Source organism: Littorina saxatilis, linkage group LG2 (genome assembly GCF_037325665.1).
Source record: "Littorina saxatilis isolate snail1 linkage group LG2, US_GU_Lsax_2.0, whole genome shotgun sequence".
NCBI lineage: Eukaryota > Metazoa > Mollusca > Gastropoda > Littorinimorpha > Littorinidae > Littorina > Littorina saxatilis.
Window position 1 is genome coordinate 27,467,635 of NC_090246.1, and position 17,715 is coordinate 27,485,349.

General features: G+C 39.8%; 1 protein-coding gene across 5 annotated transcripts in view; it reads right to left on the minus strand.

Annotated features, from left to right (window-relative positions):
* Positions 1-228: 228 nt before the first annotated feature.
* Positions 229-17,715, minus strand: part of LOC138958644 (long-chain-fatty-acid--CoA ligase 5-like) — a 52,012-nt gene continuing 34,525 nt past the window's right edge. For all 5 annotated transcript variants that reach the window (XM_070329861.1, XM_070329860.1, XM_070329858.1 and 2 more), the window contains 12 exons: positions 17,124-17,207; positions 15,746-15,880; positions 15,061-15,143; positions 14,176-14,326; positions 12,566-12,638; positions 11,511-11,599; positions 10,805-10,921; positions 10,266-10,319; positions 9,802-9,891; positions 9,018-9,122; positions 7,350-7,421; positions 229-6,584 (listed from right to left, as the gene is read on the minus strand). In XM_070329861.1, the coding sequence (XP_070185962.1) occupies positions 6,447-6,584; positions 7,350-7,421; positions 9,018-9,122; positions 9,802-9,891; positions 10,266-10,319; positions 10,805-10,921; positions 11,511-11,599; positions 12,566-12,638; positions 14,176-14,326; positions 15,061-15,143; positions 15,746-15,880; positions 17,124-17,207 (1,191 nt within the window). In that variant the 3' untranslated portion in view covers positions 229-6,446. The remainder of the gene's footprint in view (positions 6,585-7,349; positions 7,422-9,017; positions 9,123-9,801; positions 9,892-10,265; positions 10,320-10,804; positions 10,922-11,510; positions 11,600-12,565; positions 12,639-14,175; positions 14,327-15,060; positions 15,144-15,745; positions 15,881-17,123; positions 17,208-17,715) is intronic.

Below are 17,715 nucleotides of genomic sequence, written 5' to 3' on the forward strand. Positions count from 1 at the left end.
GCATGCGTGCATGCACTTCTTGATCAAGTTTTCTGTTTTAACTTTTCCTTACCTCCCCCTTACACACACACGGGTGCATGTACAATCTCTATATATAGCTCAGCTTCCACAACCCATAAAAATTGTCTATTGTTCAAGAAAATCAGAGAACAAGTTTGCTTATTAAAAAGGCATTACACAGGTAGCTGGGTGAAAAACTCACCCTAGGAAGATGGAAAACACAGCATCATTGCTTATTTCTTTTATTTGTTCTTAATCACAGTGGAACCGAAACATGCAGGGCACATGACACACATAAACCCCAAAACAACAAAACATTTAATTTGAAAAGAAGAGTTTGTCTCCATCAATCTTATTAAGAAATTAAAAGTACAAGATTTTGATCTGTTTCATACATAAATGTATGTGATAGTCTATGTAAAACGGTGGCAAACAAGGAAACTGTAGGTGATATGAACAAAACACAAGAAGCAAATCTTTTCAAAGATATGACGCAAACTGATCAACCAGGTAAACAATTTATTTCTAGCAATCAATGGGGGAAAAAACAACACATTACAAAATGGGGAAATTGAAGGAATAAAAAAGGATGAAGTGTAAAAAAAAATAGTGTTGGTTGCTAGGAAACAAAGTACAGGTAAGCTACGACAAGGCACCCATTTCCTATTACGTCATCATAGATATGAAGAGAATATGATACACTAGCTAGAGATGCAGCAGGACTCACGCAAGTATGTGCACAAAACCCAACCCTTCTTCGATCAGTTACAAAGGTGTGTCTATCAGTATCAGGTACAAAAGACTTATCTATCAGTTAAAAATGCCCCGTACCAGCAGATTCATTAGTCACAACTTTTATCTTCTTCTTTATTGTTTTCTTTTCTCTCTTGTTTTGAAAGGGGGCAGTACTACGAGGCTCTAGTTGTTTAGATCAACTTTCCATGTTACATTCACTGGCATTGAACTATCATTTACAAATTCCTCATCTCAGTTACATTTTCTCTTCTTTTCTTTTCTTTATTGTGAGTGAGGATAGGTCTAAGTTATTCCTCACTATTTCCTACACTCTTAACAGTCACCTTCTTTCTCAAAAGCTGATCTTTCTGCATTGCCAAGGTAAGCATTAACACCCAGGCATGGGAATTGAAAAAAGTCAAAAAGGCTGAACAATTGTAAGTAAGCTCAAAGTCGACGGCACAAAGCGCCTAGCCTTACTAGGGGGTTCGGGGGCATACTCCCACGGAAAAATGTTCTCCAAAGAACCCAAATTGTGCAATTTGGTGTCACCTGAGCTCCAAGTTTGCCATTAATTTCAGTTTTCAGAACCATTTTTGCCTCCCCCATTTATTTTTTCGGCAGACACTTTAGCTTTTACGGCGAACAAATTAAAAATTTGGCGGAAATTTGCCTTTCGGCAGACAATTCCCATGCCTGAACACCCTTTCTCGTGGGAAGTTTACACCATTCGATGAAGCAATTTCCATAAGTAAAGCAATGTGCCTTTTTGTCGTCTGTGCGTCACAGTATCGAACTTCAAAGAAAACACATAATGTTTGAAAACTTATCACAGCTTTTTCAAGCTGTGCTTGTATAAAATGTATTGATTTGATTTGCTTACAAAGCAATCTTAATATGTACACAAACAACGTTGTTCTACCTACACAAAAAATCTCTGAGTGACAACTTGTTTGACTTCATTCTAAGTAAAGCAAATACATTTACCTGTGCTGCCTATACATAGCAAACTTGATATTACCAAAGCAAACCAATCCATGTACGAAGACGATAGCACATTTTGGATTTAACAAACACTTTTTAACCTATTAGAACACTCGCCACATTCATGTCAACATTTCCTTCCATGGTGGTTTTTCATTATGTAGAGAAAACAATTTTACACAGCGTTGTCTTAAATACAAACGAAAGTGGAGGGTGAAGGAGGTAAAATTAAAGAATTAATTGGTGGGAAGTATGTATCAATTCACAAAATAAAAAAGAGAAAGAAGAACACATTTTCCACACAAATGGTAATAAAAGACAGCGTTGTGAGGGAAAACTTTCACAAATGAACGTTTCATGATACAGTTGTGCTTTTTTTTTTTTTTTACAGTGGTAATACGTTAAACTCAAAAACACAACTTACACAAGTAAAGGACTTAAACAAAATTAACTTTTCCTGAGAGTAGGACATTCAAACTCTTCTAATCGGAATGCATAACCATTTGTGATTAATTCTGTGGTAAATGAATTTCCACTTTATTTACTCCAGCAAACGCACTGCTTTTTAATGCAGTACACAATGTTCCCACTAAAAATATGAAGGATTAATAATCAAAAGCAGGTATGTGAAAACCCAGCTTATTTTGAAAAACACAAATTTACTTACTCCAATTATACAATCTAAAAAATGACTGTTTAATGCCAATACATGTACATGAAATTCCCAGACACACCCAAAATTTCGAAATGCATGATACCCTATTTTTTTGTTAACAGTTCCACATACTCTATAATGTTGATTCCTTTGTCTCTTATGTGTGCCTTGACTACATAAAATCTAATTCAGTAAATGTACCATATAGTCCTACCATTGCATTTAAACTATACATGTACACACACTGACAATTAATGTAATTTACAATGCCAATAGACACACACACGCACGCACACACTCATATACACACACACACATAGACTGACAGACCGACAAACACACATATGCAAGGATGGTAAATCTGGTTTTTGAGCTGACTTTTCACGTGCCATAAAAAAAATTAGTACCGAACATACCTTTTGGGTTTTGATAAAGGAGACAACATTCTAGAGAGACGACTACTACAGTACCCTTAGAAGCAACTTGTATGCATGCTTTTAAGCTGAATAAATATATATGGCCTGGGGTTCCCTTTAGTTGCAATACAACCACACTTAATCAAGTTATAACCTCTTCAGTGTTACATGGAATTTCATTCATAAAAAAAACAAAAAACACTCTTGTCATTTTATTAACCTTAACAATTAAAACCTAGTCACAAAATAAATTCAAGACAAAACCACGTCTACAAACTGTTCACAAAATCATCATTAAACAAAACGTCAGAATCATACCTAACAGAAAGATACAAAAAACCGGGTAGACACATTCGTATAGAACAAACATGAAAAATAAAACATTATAACAGTACCATTTATTGTAGAAAAAAAAGAGCTCACAAAAACAAATTTTGGCAAAAACAAGGAGATAGAACTGGCACACAGGAAAGTAATCCAAAGTTTCTTTTGCATGCTCTTGTGTAAAGTATCCAATGTGGAATATAAAGTACTTCAAACTGTGGCTTGCGACATTAATACATTTCGATGATTTTACCAATTGCTCAAAGTCATCATGATGTGTGTGGTTTCAGTTGATTCAAGAGCAGTCGTATTTTTCTCCTGCTTCTTCATTACAATTAATTGCAGAAATGAACTGAGCGAAAGCAACAAATGTCAGAGGTATTCCAAAGTCAAATCTTTACATTGCTGTAAAAGAATTGTAATGCCTCAAAATGTGCAGTTCAATGCTAACAGGAATAAAACACAAAATAAAAACTACACACATATGCATCCACTTAGGTAGAAGAAGCCATTTCTTGCAGCTAAATAGATATGGTCTGCTACATCTGTTGTCCCACAGTGGCGTTTCAATATCCGTGCGATGGTGATTTAGTGGTTTATTATTTGGAAACAAAATCTTAATCTGCCATCAAAGAAACCTGTATGTCTTGTCATAAAATTGTAAAAGCTTCAACAAAGTCAATGTGTGGGAGAAAATATCTACAAGGTGCTAACGAATAAACAAGACAGAAACATGATTAACTCTTACTTGACTGTCTTGCCTGGCTGGATACATTAAAATACATATGATTTATCTGTATTCCATCAAGCATGGCAGAGTTTTAAATGTGTACCGTAATTACCCAGGAAAGGGAAGAAGTCTAATAAAAAAAAAAGTTAATGTAAAAAGTCGCTGGACTAAGTTGTCACATCCAGTATTATCTTCCACAAAAAAAGAAACTTGTCACGCAATAACAATATTCCTGATCACTAGGAGACAACTAACTGCAAACAGGAGAGAACAACATGGTCTGCTAAATAAAGACTTTTTACAATTTTGCTTTAAAGCTTTCAAGACTAGAACCCAAGTGCAACGTTTGACGACTAAAAAATAGCACACAGCTAATTCTAAACTCATTCATTCAAGTTCACTCAAATATTCAACAAAATAAGCACTCTATCAGACAACTACATATCCCTGATCTGCATTCCTTTCATAAATACCAAAAAAATACAAAAACAAAGAGACTGCTAACGTTCCAAAATTCAGAATAAACAAGAAGGGCAAAGCCCATACGACTCACATGCTTTACACATTTTTCCTACCAAAATACATGTGACCTTGACCCAAGGTCAAGGTCATCCAAGGTCATGCAACACAAAGCTGTTAATTCAAGACATAGGAAGTACAATGGTGCTTATTGGCTCTTTCTACCATGAGATATGGTCACTTTTAGTGGTTCACTACCTTATTTTGGTCACATTTCATAAGGGTCAAAGTGACCTTGACCATATGTGACCAAATGTGTCTCATGATGAAAGCATAACATGTGCCCCACATAATTTTTAAGTTTGAAACAGTTATCTTCCATAGTTCAGGGTCAAGGTCACTTCAAAATATGTATACAATCCAACTTTGAAGAGCTCCTGTGACCTTGACCTTGAAGCAAGGTAAACCAAACTGGTATCAAAAGATGGGGCTTACTTTGCCCTATATATCATATATAGGTGAGGTATTCAATCTCAAAAACTTCAGAGAAAATGGGAAAAATGTGAAAAATAGCTGTTTTTTAGACAACATTTATGGCCCCTGCGACCTTGACCTTGAAGCAAGGTCAAGATGCTATGTATGTTTTTGGGGGCCTTGTCATCATACACCATCTTGCCAAATTTGGTACTGATAGACTGAATAGTGTCCAAGAAATATCCAACGTTAAAGTTTTCCGGACGGCCGGACGGACGGACGGACGACTCGGGTGAGTACATAGACTCACTTTTGCTTCGCATGTGAGTCAAAAAACAAGAAAGGTAGGTTGTTTCATAAATACATTTTGTTTGTTTGTTGTTTGTTCGTTCATGGGCTGAAACTCCCACGGCTTTTACGTGTATGACCGTTTTTACCCGCCATTTAGGCAGCCATACGCCGCTTTCGGAGGAAGCATGCTGGGTATTTTCGTGTTTCTATAACCCACCGAACTCTGACATGGATTACAGGATCTTTTTCGTGCGCACTTGGTCTTGTGCTTGCGTGTACACACGGGGGTGTTCGGACACCGAGGGGAGTCTGCACACAAAGTTGACTGAGAAATAAATCTCTCGCCGAACGTGGGGACGAACTCACGCTGATAGCGGCCAACTGGATACAAATCCAGCGCGCTACCGACTGAGCTACATCCCCGCCCGAATACATTTTGTCAAAATTAATGTTTAATGGAAACAAAGCTAACCTAACATGACTGTACCAGTACAATGTCCTTAAATGTTTTGGCCGCAGTGTTAACTCCACACTGCAATTTTCAAGATATGACCTAAAACAGCACTCTGTGTTCCTGTACATTTCAGTTCTGTGGTCATCTTAATCAAAAATAACCTCTTGGTGTGTATTTCAAGCTCTGTGGTTGTAGTGCAACCAGTTTCGTTTTCTATTGCTGCAACTCTTACAATTGACATTCTATAATGATCTTGAACAATAAATAAGCAACAGAAACATAATGATTTGTATGTCTTTGATTAAATTATTTCTTGGAATACAGGTTTAACTGTGTCCGTACAAACAAGTAAATACTGACCCTCACACGCACACAAATGAAAACAGTGACACATTTTATTTTAGATATGCCTGCTTTCTGCTAGTCTCTGAACCTTTTCATAAGAACTCAACTAGACCAATGACATTATTCATCATGTACGTTGGTACAAAATTACCACTGTCACTCATCCAGTCAAATCTTGCAAACATTTGTACATATGCTCCAGCTGGCATGCCACACATTCACATGGATTCTGATACATGCACTCTTTAGCCAGTAAATAAACACTCAACACTGGTAAAGCACATTCCAGTCTATTCACAGCATACATCAACAAGTACAAATATATTTGAATGTGGATAACCAACACCCAAACAAACACACACACGCATGCACACACACACACCCTTACTCACTGTCTCTCTTTATCTCCCCCTCTCACTCACTCCCTCTTTCACAACAAAGGAGCATAGGTCTGTATCCACAATTTCCCAACCACACAGTCCGACTGAGCGCACATTTTTCACAATCTGAACTATCACTATCAGTGTTTCTCACTGCAGTGCCTAAAAGTTCATGTCAATGCCAGCGCATTGCGGATCATTATCCCAGCTTGCTGTACATTTCTTCAATCTGCGGCCGGAAGAATTTGGCCATCTCCTGTCGCTTGGACTTGAAGGTGGGCGTGAGGAGGCCATTCTCCACAGAAAACAGCTCAGGGTATACGTGGATGGCCTTCACCTGCATACAGAAAGGTCAAGTTTGAATGAGAGAGAAAAATAGATTGGGGATTGTCAAGGAGGAGGGGGTCACGTAGTATAAACATCTGCTGGAGTTTGTGCCCCTGTTGTTTTTCTTGTTATCATTGCATCATGTTTCAACTGAATAAAATCTTGTTTAAACCAAGGGAAAGCAAAATCAGAGAGCTTTTACATGTGTCAGTCTGTTAAGTTTCTGACTTGTCGATCCGTTTGTTTGTATCTGTCAGTAAATCTATCGGCTTCTCTGTGAAGGAGTGATAGTGGGAGATGTTTTTTTTCTTCAAAATATTTCATTTAGGCAAATTGTTTACATTTTGTCATAAAATGCAAAGACAATGGCAAAGATGTTTGGTCAACTGGTTGAACACTTTTTATTTCTTCTTCTTCTGCGTTCGATATTTATGGCCGTCATATCGGTGGCTGCCATGAAGTCTGCAGTCTTCAGCAGTTCGGTAGCGGGTCCCCAGAGCTTGATGCCGAACACTTTTTATGAATAACAAGAGACGAGGGTATGAAGTGAGCAGTTTTGAAGTCAACTGAATTGTCCTTCTGTTTTTTATTATTATTTTTTGGATACTTCTTTTCCTGTTTTCTCACCAGAGCCTCATTTGTCTCAGATTTCAAAGACAGTTTATTCTGTATTTGTTGTTCAACATTCTTATTACTGATTCGAACATAAACCAGTCAAACACAAAAATGAAACCGTGTTTGAATGAAAGAGTGAAAAACTAAAAACCCAACTCACAATTTCCAAAGATGACAATCCGGATTTTTTACCCAGCTCTGTCAAGTTGGCCAACAAATGATTGTTCACCTCCTGCACACAAAATACACATAAAACAATGAAGAAGAATGGCATAAAAACAAACGAATGCAAAGTTAAAAGCAATAAAAAAACACGAGTGAATGTGGGAGTTTCAGCTCATGAATGCAGAGGAAGAAGATCTTCTTGTCGATCACTAGAAGAAGAAGATGAAAAGCAATTTAAAATCACGAACAGATTTTGGCATGTGTGAAGAAGAAAGAAAAAGAAAGAAAGAAAAATAACAAACATGTCAGAGAAAAACTGATTTTCTGGAGATCTCATTCATAAAGTCCAACCTGAAACCAGACACCAAAGATAATGTCACATAAGCTGAAACACACCTGAAACTTCAGCTAAACGCACTGTTGTTGTTGAGGTTGAGTGTACCCACGCTTAACACTTGGAGGGCCATTTGGTACAGGGAAGTGACTGTCATCCAAATCAGAATTAAAGGTGTACGACCGTTTTTAATCAACCTGCCATTTAGTCAGCCGTACGCCGTCTTCCGAGGGGGACATTTAATAGAGTGGAACCCTCCTTTTAAGACCTCCTAAAACCTGAGAAAATCGTGTCTTAGAGTTAAAAAGGAGGGAGTCTTATAACGGGGGTAAATTTACAGAGGTTCTGAACACACAAAAAGCCTGTAAAAGCAAGGTCTTAACAAGAAGGGCAAAGCCCATACGACTCACATGCTTGACCTTGACCTTTACATGACCTTGACCTTCAGGGTCAAGGTCAAATAACTAAACCTAGCAATGACATCATACACAAAGAACTGCAGTACACATTTTTCCTACCAAAATACATGTGACCTTGACCCAAGGTCAAGGTCATCCAAGGTCATGCAACACACAGCTGTTAATTCAAGACATAGGAAGTACAATGGTGCTTATTGGCTCTTTCTACCATGAGATATGGTCACTTTTAGTGGTTCACTACCTTATTTTGGTCACATTTCATAAGGGTCAAAGTGACCTTGACCTTGATCATATGTGACCAAATGTGTCTCATGATGAAAGCATAACATGTGCCCCACATAATTTTTAAGTTTGAAACAGTTATCTTCCATAGTTCAGGGTCAAGGTCACTTCAAAATATGTATACAATCCAACTTTGAAGAGCTCCTGTGACCTTGACCTTGAAGCAAGGTAAACCAAACTGGTATCAAAAGATGGGGCTTACTTTGCCCTATATATCATATATAGGTGAGGTATTGAATCTCAAAAACTTCAGAGAAAATGGGAAAAATGTGAAAAATAGCTGTTTTTTAGGCAACATTTATGGCCCCTGCGACCTTGACCTTGAAGCAAGGTCAAGATGCTATGTATGTTTTTGGGGGCCTTGTCATCATACACCATCTTGCCAAATTTGGTACTGATAGACTGAATAGTGTCCAAGAAATATCCAACGTTAAAGTTTTCCGGACGGACGTCCGGACGGACGGACGGACGGACGGACGTCCGGACGGACGGACGGACGACTCGGGTGAGTACATAGACTCACTTTTGCTTCGCATGTGAGTCAAAAATGGGGGAAGTCTTAAATTGGGGGGTCTTAAACGGGGGGGTTCCACTGTATATCTTAGAAAAAACAACAATGACTTCTTACCGGGTTTTGGCACAACTCCTCGAATGAGCCATCGATCTTGAGCTTTTCGCTGCAGTAGTTGGGCAGGACGTCAGGGTCTGGGACCACCACACCCACAAGGCACGACTGTCACAAACAATAGCAAGTTCAGCTATCACACAAATCAACGCTGCATCTGTGTTAAATCAAAAGCCAATTGTTTTGTTGTAAGAGGACAAAAAGGATGCTTCGATATACTGTGGAACCTTTGTATAATGACCCCCCAAGGGACCAATGAAAAGTGGTCCTTATTGACAGGTTGTCATTATGCAAAGGTGAATTAATTAGAGGAAAGAATCTCATCACGTTTCTTTTGGGTAGTTGTAATGGGCAAGTGGCTGTTCACAGAGGTACTGGCGATGTGAAGCCTGTTTGAAAAGAGAACACCTCCCAATAAAGGCCACATTCTGTTTTCACTTACTTAAGGCTGTTATTTATGGGTTCCTTTCATCAAAGATAACCACTGCAGTACATAACAGGAATGTCAACCTCATCAAACTCTTTCTTTACTTGGATTTAGTTATTTGAAAAACAGAAAAAGTCTGCAACCCTAACTTACTAGACTAGCTGTCAAATGGAACTGATGACCACATATTTTTTTGTCAATGAAATCAAACAAACACACACACACACACACATGCACCACACAAACTTACACACACACACAACACACACCACATAAACTTGCACACACACACACTTACACACACACACACACCCACACATGCACCACACACAAGCATTCGCTCTTGTTCTTCTGTCTTACCTGTAAACTGTCACCATGAACATACATCTGTGCTACCAATGGGCTCTGAATATTTGTGTTCTCCACTTTCTCGGGCGCAATGTATTCTCCCTGCACAAACAAATCAATCATAAAAAATAAGAACACAAATACACTGTACTGAATTTACCACACATACAATAAAAATAAAACTGCAATGGTATCTTAAGTCATTCATAACCTTTGAACATAAAAGAGACCAACAAGGCAAAAACATGACTGCTTTCAGACATGAGGAGAATACAAAAACCTATTAAAAATGCACATCAATTACTTGTCAAAACAAAATCAGTTCTTACTAAAATGATAGAAAAAAAGATCAACGTTACAGTTCAAATCAATTATAATAACGAAGAAGAAAAATAATTAAAGCCTCAAACCATCAAACCTAAACGCTACAATTTTACATTGAAAGATACAAAAAAAGATACTAAAAAATCTCTTACCTGAGCAAGTTTGAAAATGTGCTTTTTCCTGTCAATGATCTTCAATGAACCATTCTGCAAAACAAAACAAAAAAGAGGGGGTGGGTTGAATAGTAGAATGGGAAAGCAAATTAAAGTGTGAAACAGCTGCACATAATAAGTATATTGTTCTAATCATTTAACATGTATATATGTGTAGAAGTGTGTGTGTGTGTGTGTGTGTGTGTGTGTGTGTGTGTGTGTGTGTGTGTGTGTGTGTGTGTGTGTGTGTGTGTGTGTGTGTGTGTGTGTGTGTGTGTGTGTGTGTGTGTTCCTTCATATGTGAACACATGCCTAGGTGCGTTTATGGGTACTTGTGTCCGCTTGTGCATGCATCCTCGCAAAGTGTCAGTTTGCCTTCCTGTCAGAGAGTCCTTGTTTTAAGGCCTTACTTAAATTGAGCCCAAAGTCGATTTCACAAAGGCTTCGCAGTCTTTTTACCAAACATGCAGTTCCAAAGACTTCGTGAAGTCGACTTCGCCAAGACAGCAGGCAAAAGTGAGTGTGTAAGTTTCCCTTACCTCCTCCCACTGTCCCACATCCCCTGTGTGCAGCCAGCCATCCGCGTCCAGAGCCTCATCCGTCTTCTCCTGGTCATTCAGGTAACCACGGAACACGTTGGGGCCCTTCATGCACACCTGAACAACACATACAAAAGTATACTTTATCATGAAAAACATATGTGGACATGTACGGTATTGGGGACCCGTTTCCACGTAGCCCACATTATTTTACCCCCCCAAAAAACTAAAAATAATTGATGTTCTCATGTTGTTTTTAGTATGTAAAGTTAAAAAATAACCATCATCAAATTAAAGTCAGCGTTTTCTATACTGGTGTGAAACTGAGATGGTACCAAAGAGCCCGGGTCACAGTACGCATGACCCACTGAGGGGTCCCAGTATTGTAGATGTCCATGCAACACAAACTTTCTTCCCCCCATTCTTCTTCAATTTTGTGTGTGGGTTTTGTGGGGGGTGGGGGGGAGGCGTGGAGGAAGGGGGTTGGGGGGAAAGAGTAAATACTGGGATGGGAAGCGATGTCAGAGTTGTTTCTCTCAGTCGGTGGATGGAAAACATGCGAGGCTAGAAGACAAAATAAAAGGCACCCACCCTTCTATGAACAATTTAGGACTGAAAAAGCCTGCTACCACAATGCATTTCAAGTACACATGTTCCTCAAATTCTGGTGGATGCACTCTATACTCTGCAATCAAAGTTTGCTTACCTCTCCCTTGTTTTCCCTGGAGAAGTAACCCATCTCTGGAATGTCTGCTAACTTGATGGAGCAACAGCTCAGGGGTGGTCCAACAGTGCCTGCAAAATCAGAATAATGTTTTAACTGATGGCTCCGGTTTGGCAACACCCATTCTCTCAGTGTGGTGTGCTTAGAGACTCACTTAAAAATTGTGTAGTTAAAGCAATAAAGAATGAGTAAAATTGCATCTTTATTTCACGTCAAATGTGCTTTTGTATCATTTCCTCTCTCTTAGATGTCGATTCTCTATCTCTCTCCCCCCACCCCCCTCAAGAAAATGTGACGTGAAGCAGCGAAAATGCATGTGAGAATGTTTGTGAGAACATATTAACTGGCAAATATTGATAATGTGAGGCGGGTGATTGGCTGCAGGAAAGTCACGACCGTCTTTTGACTGACATAAACAGATGAGAGGGGTCCATAGGATATGATAACTGTTTTCAATAGACGATTGTTGGAAATAACTCTGTCGGGTTTGCATGGGTTGTGGAAGAGTGACTTTTTCTTGCAAAACCTCTGCCAAACATAGGAGGGGCCAATCACTAGCGACAGGTGTGTCAAAACCTCTGCCAAACATAGGAGGGGCCAATCACTAGCGACAGGTGTGTCAAAACCTCTGCCAAACATAGGAGGGGCCAATCACTAGCGACAGGTGTGTCAAAACCTCTGCCAAACATAGGAGGGGCCAATCACTAGCGACAGGTGTGTCAAAAACACGTGGACGGGAGCATGTGTTTTCGACACTCCCGTCGCTCCTGTCCATGTGTGTTTGACACACCCGTCGCTAATAATTGGCCCCTTCAAGGTTTTACAAGAAAAGGTCACTCTCCAACAACACATACAATCCTGACGGAGTTGTTTTCGGAATCCGTCTATCACAGTACCAAAAACAGTTCAACTGCAATGGGTGTCATGAAAGTATCTGCTTCTTGCTGCTAATCCTAGATGATACATTAATCTCTGCCCCGCTTGTCTGGTGGTGCTTGCACAGATCAGAAGGAGCAAGAGCCTAAGTAGCAACTCACCAATGTAGCAGTCACCACACAGCTGTAAAGAGCAGATGGCGTGACACTCTGTCTGACCGTATCCCTCCAGTACCTGCACAACCATCACTCATTAGCAAATCTCCCTCACAAACCCCTTATCAGGGATGTCGTTTTTAGTGTTGGTAGTTACTAAACTACCAACACATTTCTTTTTTTCAATCGCCAAAAACTTTACTGTCATTGTCCAACCTTTTCTCAATGAGGGAAATTATTCTCCGTTGATCGCTTGCCGATTAATTCTTTCTTTCTTTATTTGGTGTTTAACGTCGTTTTCAACCACGAAGGGTTATATCGCGACGGGGAAAGGGGGAAGATGGGATAGAGCCACTTGTCAATTGTTTCTTGTTCACAAAAGCACTAATCAAAAATTTGCTCCAGGTTGCCGATTAATGGCAGTGATCCCTACGCACATGTTTCCTAAACTCACGTGACCTCAAGCCAAACCCAACCCCTCGGTCAAAACAAGTTATCAGCGATCACTGCAGGACAGCAACTATTCCCGCAACAAATCATGAACTCTGAAGAGTATTTTTTCAAAAGAAAAGGGTATCAAATTAAGCACACACTGCATGACAAACACATCAAAGTTCAGACATGGGATTCAGAAAAAGTGATAATTAAGGAAAAAGAAGGTGGGGGTCTGGGGGCCTTCTGCGGCCCCCAGTAGGGTCCAGGGTCAACGCCCCTGGTCGGGGTCTGGGGGCGAAGCCCCCAGAAGCTGAAGGTTTTTAGTGTTTTAGACACACAAAAATGGCCCTGAAATGTATATTTCAGCTTAATCATAGAGCTTCTATATCAATGGCAATAACAACAATTCAAACAGCAGGGAAACATATGAAAGAAAATTGATTTTTTTTTTTACCTCACCTTGAATTAAAGCAGTAGTAGAAAATAGTTTGTCAGAGTCCACGGCAAGTTGATTTTAGCAAAAGCATCGCCAACTTTCACGTCTTGTGTCTTCTGGCCTTTCTCGTCTTTCCAGCTCAATGATATAACTTCATCGAGCCAGTCGAATCTCCAGAGATTTTTCTTGTACTTCTGCTGGTCAATTTCCCGGGCTAGAACGGTTTCGTCTCGCTTTAGCTTCCTCATCATTTTGGCAGGTGGCTCGAAGCGATGTAAAAATGGCGCCGAATCATTCTCATACGGTATGCTTATACTGAATCCCCGATAGCTACGTTGAAACGGTGACTGTAGGAGACAAAGAGCGCGTTCCCATACGGATCGACCAGCAACAGTCTGACCGTTTTAGGAACCAACCGTTCAAGAATAGTATGGAATGGAGCGTCGCGATCAGCGGACCGGCCAAAAAACTTGGGTCTATACCTACATATACCCCCAAATTTTCTCAGCGGATTTGCACGAATCTCAAGAATGATCCCTGGAGCCTAAAAATTTACGGAATTCCGTAAATTTACGGAAGAATCCCATGTCTGAAAGTTGTTCACTGCGATGTAAGGTTAAAGCGGGTCATCTCCCTTTGAAAAGCTTGCCTCGATGTCAGGGGTTCTTACTGTGCCACATTACTTGAAAATTCTTACCGAGTTATTTCTGAAAAACGTCTATTAGCGAATACTGATGAAACTTACCGGACATCCCACAATGCACCTGAGGAAGTTGAGGACTTTGGGTGAGAGGGGGGCAGACCCTGTGGTGATGAGACGAACACGGCCACCCAGCGCCGCCTGTACCGTCTTGAAGACTATCTTGTCCCAGATGCTGTCTTTGCGTATGATACGCCTGTTGAAGAGAACAAAACCAAAATTAGCTACCTGCCTTCTACAATGGAACCCCCTTTTTAAGACCTCCAAAAATCTGGTCTTAAAATGGAGGGAGTCTTAAAATGAAGGTAATTTTGCAGACAGAAAATCAGAGAACAAAAAAGCAAGGTATATGAAGGGGGAAAGATTTAAATCAAGGAGGAGGGGGGGGGGGTGGGGGTGGGGGTGGGGGGGGGATCTTAAAAGGGGGGTTCCAGTATAATTTAAATGGATTTCAAGAAAAGATTTGAATTTCATAGAAAATGAAAACATACCTCCTGTCTTCTACTTTCAATGAAAGATATGAATCTCTTGCAATGGATAATAGGTTTTCAAACATCTCTTTTCCAATTCCACAACATTCACCTCTGAATTTTTGTTTGTACTCAGAAAAGGAAATGGAACATGCTCTTTTGCATCTAACATTTAGGGGTTAGGAAATAAAATACTGTGTTTCTGTACATCTTCCTTGTCCTTAAAAGCACAAGCGGAAGGAAGGCCTTTGCCAGTTCCTGTAGTGCTATCGCAGTTACCAATCTTATTTGTTCCCCCATAATAAATCACTTTCGCTTCTGATTGATACCATCAGGTTTTCTAACCCATTCTAAAATTGTTAAACTTCAGACATTAAAAAACAAAGGTATCAAATAAAAAGTTTTTATCAATATTTGTGACTGTTCAAAGTGCTCAAAACTGAGTAAGTTTGGTCCATACTTTTTCAGTTCACCCTCCTTGCTTTTGATTGCCATGCTGAAGAGGAATCGCTTGATAAGGCTGCTGTTCACACCTGTCAACACCTGTCAACACATCACCGTTACCATCATCAAAAACATTATTCAAATCATCATGAAAACCATCGTGAAAATCATCATGAAAATCATAAAAATCATGCATATTTTGCATATCATCATCATCATCATCATCATCATCATCATCATCATCCATAGCATCATCCATACATGTTCACAGCATCTCATCACACGCTGAATACTCAATTAAGTTTACAGTTACAGCTGAAGGACAGCATTTTATACAATAGCTCATCCTTTAGGCGCACATCCAATCTCACCCACTGAAAAAAAATCTGTACACAAACAGACAGACAAAACAACAGACAGACAGACACGCAAACACACAGACAGACAGACATACACACATGAACGCATACACTGCTTTTGTGCATGCACAATAGTGTACATACTGACAAATAATAATAATAATAACTTTTCTACAGCGCAAGTCCCATCAACTGGCTCCAGGTGGAGACAGACAAGACTAGACAGACAGACAGACAGACAGACAGACAGACAGACAGACAAGACTAGACAAGACTAGACAGACAGAGCCATTCAATCACAAAGGCATTCACACATGTTGCACGAAATCTCTACACACCGACCTTGTCATAAAATCTGTTGAGCAAACGGGGCACACAGGGGAACAACGTGGGCTGCAGTTCTTTGATGTCATCCATCAGTTTTCGGACATCTCCTTGGAAAAAGCCAATCTGGGCTCCCAGCATGTAGATAACACCCTGTGTAATAAAAAGAAATATAAAAATTGTAATACTGACTTGACCTGTTTCAGCTGTTATAAAACTGTGCAATCAAGTACTGAAAAACTTTTTGTACAGAAGCTATATTTTTGTTTGTTTTGGATTTCTAATAAACAAAAATATTGCAATATTGTTTGCACCCAAAACTATACTTTATTCTTTTTGCACTGTGTATTCTTGGCCGGTTATTGTGATTCTACTGCACTGAACTCTCAATGATCCGTAGGCATTCAGTTCCAATCAGCACTACAAGCTTGTTTGTTGTAATGTACAATGAAACCCCCCTTTTAAGACCCCTGAATTCAGGGCGGGGATGTAGCTCAGTCAGTAGCACGCTGGATTTGTATCCAGTTGGCCGCTGTCAGCGTGAGTTCGTCCCCACGTTCGGCGAGAGATTTATTTCTCAGAGTCAACTTTGTGTGCAGACTCTCCTCGGTGTCCGAACACCCCCGTGTGTACACGCAAGCACAAGACCAAGTGCGCACGAAAAAGATCCTGTAATCCATGTCAGAGTTCGGTGGGTTATAGAAACACGAAAATACCCAGCATGCTTCCTCCGAAAACGGCGTATGGCTGCCTAAATGGCGGGGTAAAAAAACGGTCATACACGTAAACTTCCACTCGTGCAAAAAACACGAGTGTACGTGGGAGTTTCAGCCCACGAACGCAGAAGAAGAAGAAGACCCCTGAATTTAAAACTTAAGACCTTGCTTTATCAATGTTGTGTTCATAACCTCTGTCAATGGACTTCTATTTCAAGACTCCCTCCCTTGATTTTCTCAGGATTTTTTAGGTCTTAAAATTGGGGGTTTATTGCATTACAATAAAGACTTAGAAAGAAAACATGGTTTAAACCAACAGTTGAAAATGTTTGAGACGTAGTGTGACATGTTTAACGTTTGGGCTTTCCATTACAGTTACACTCAAAAGGTATCTTTCACTGGCTAAAACCAAACCAAAATAAATGCATGTGCATTCAGCTTAATACATGTATGCAGATCTCTGTCATACTCAAAAAGTTCATCTGTGCGTGCAAAGTTTGCCATGTCAAGACCATGAATTTCTCCAAAACAAAACACTTTAACGACAGCACATACAGCCAGTAGCAAACAGTGCTCTTGATGTGGAAAATTTTACACACACAATTTTGTTTTTTAAATGCTACCAAAACAAAACTATTATAGTAAGGGTGGATCAAAGCTACTGAAAGTAGATTACATACGTGTAAAAGTCGTTCGTAGGAGTGTGCCAAGGGCAAGTAGGAAATCATCACATCCCCTGGCCCCAGATCTACGCCACCAGCCGCCTGCAAAGACACAAAACAATCACATTTGTCATCATTTTCACGAGTTTTCATTCACAAGCACCTGGGAAATAAATGTCATGTTCCCCAGGCAATAAATCGAGGTGGTGAATGGGTTTGAGCTTTCAGGTGAAACGTGGATTGTCAAAGTAAAACCCAATCAGTCTGATTGTTTGATGTGTGGAACCATCGCGGCTTTGGATTTGTGTTTCCGAGGACAACGATTGCAAGCATTCACTCTCAAAGACCCAATCAATGTTGATAATTACCGCGGCGACTCATGGTCAATTTGCAACTTATCTCTGTAATCGCAAAATTCACAACGAAAAGTCATAAACACTTAAAAAGAAAAAAAATATGCTCAACACTTACTGAACTCAGCTCTGTACATTTTCAGACTGGAAGAAAAGCGTCAACAAGCTACGTTTGACGTCACATACAAGGTTGACGTGTTATCTCGAGCTACTGTGACGATGCTTTGTGACCCGGAGTTGGATTCTAAAAATTAGTC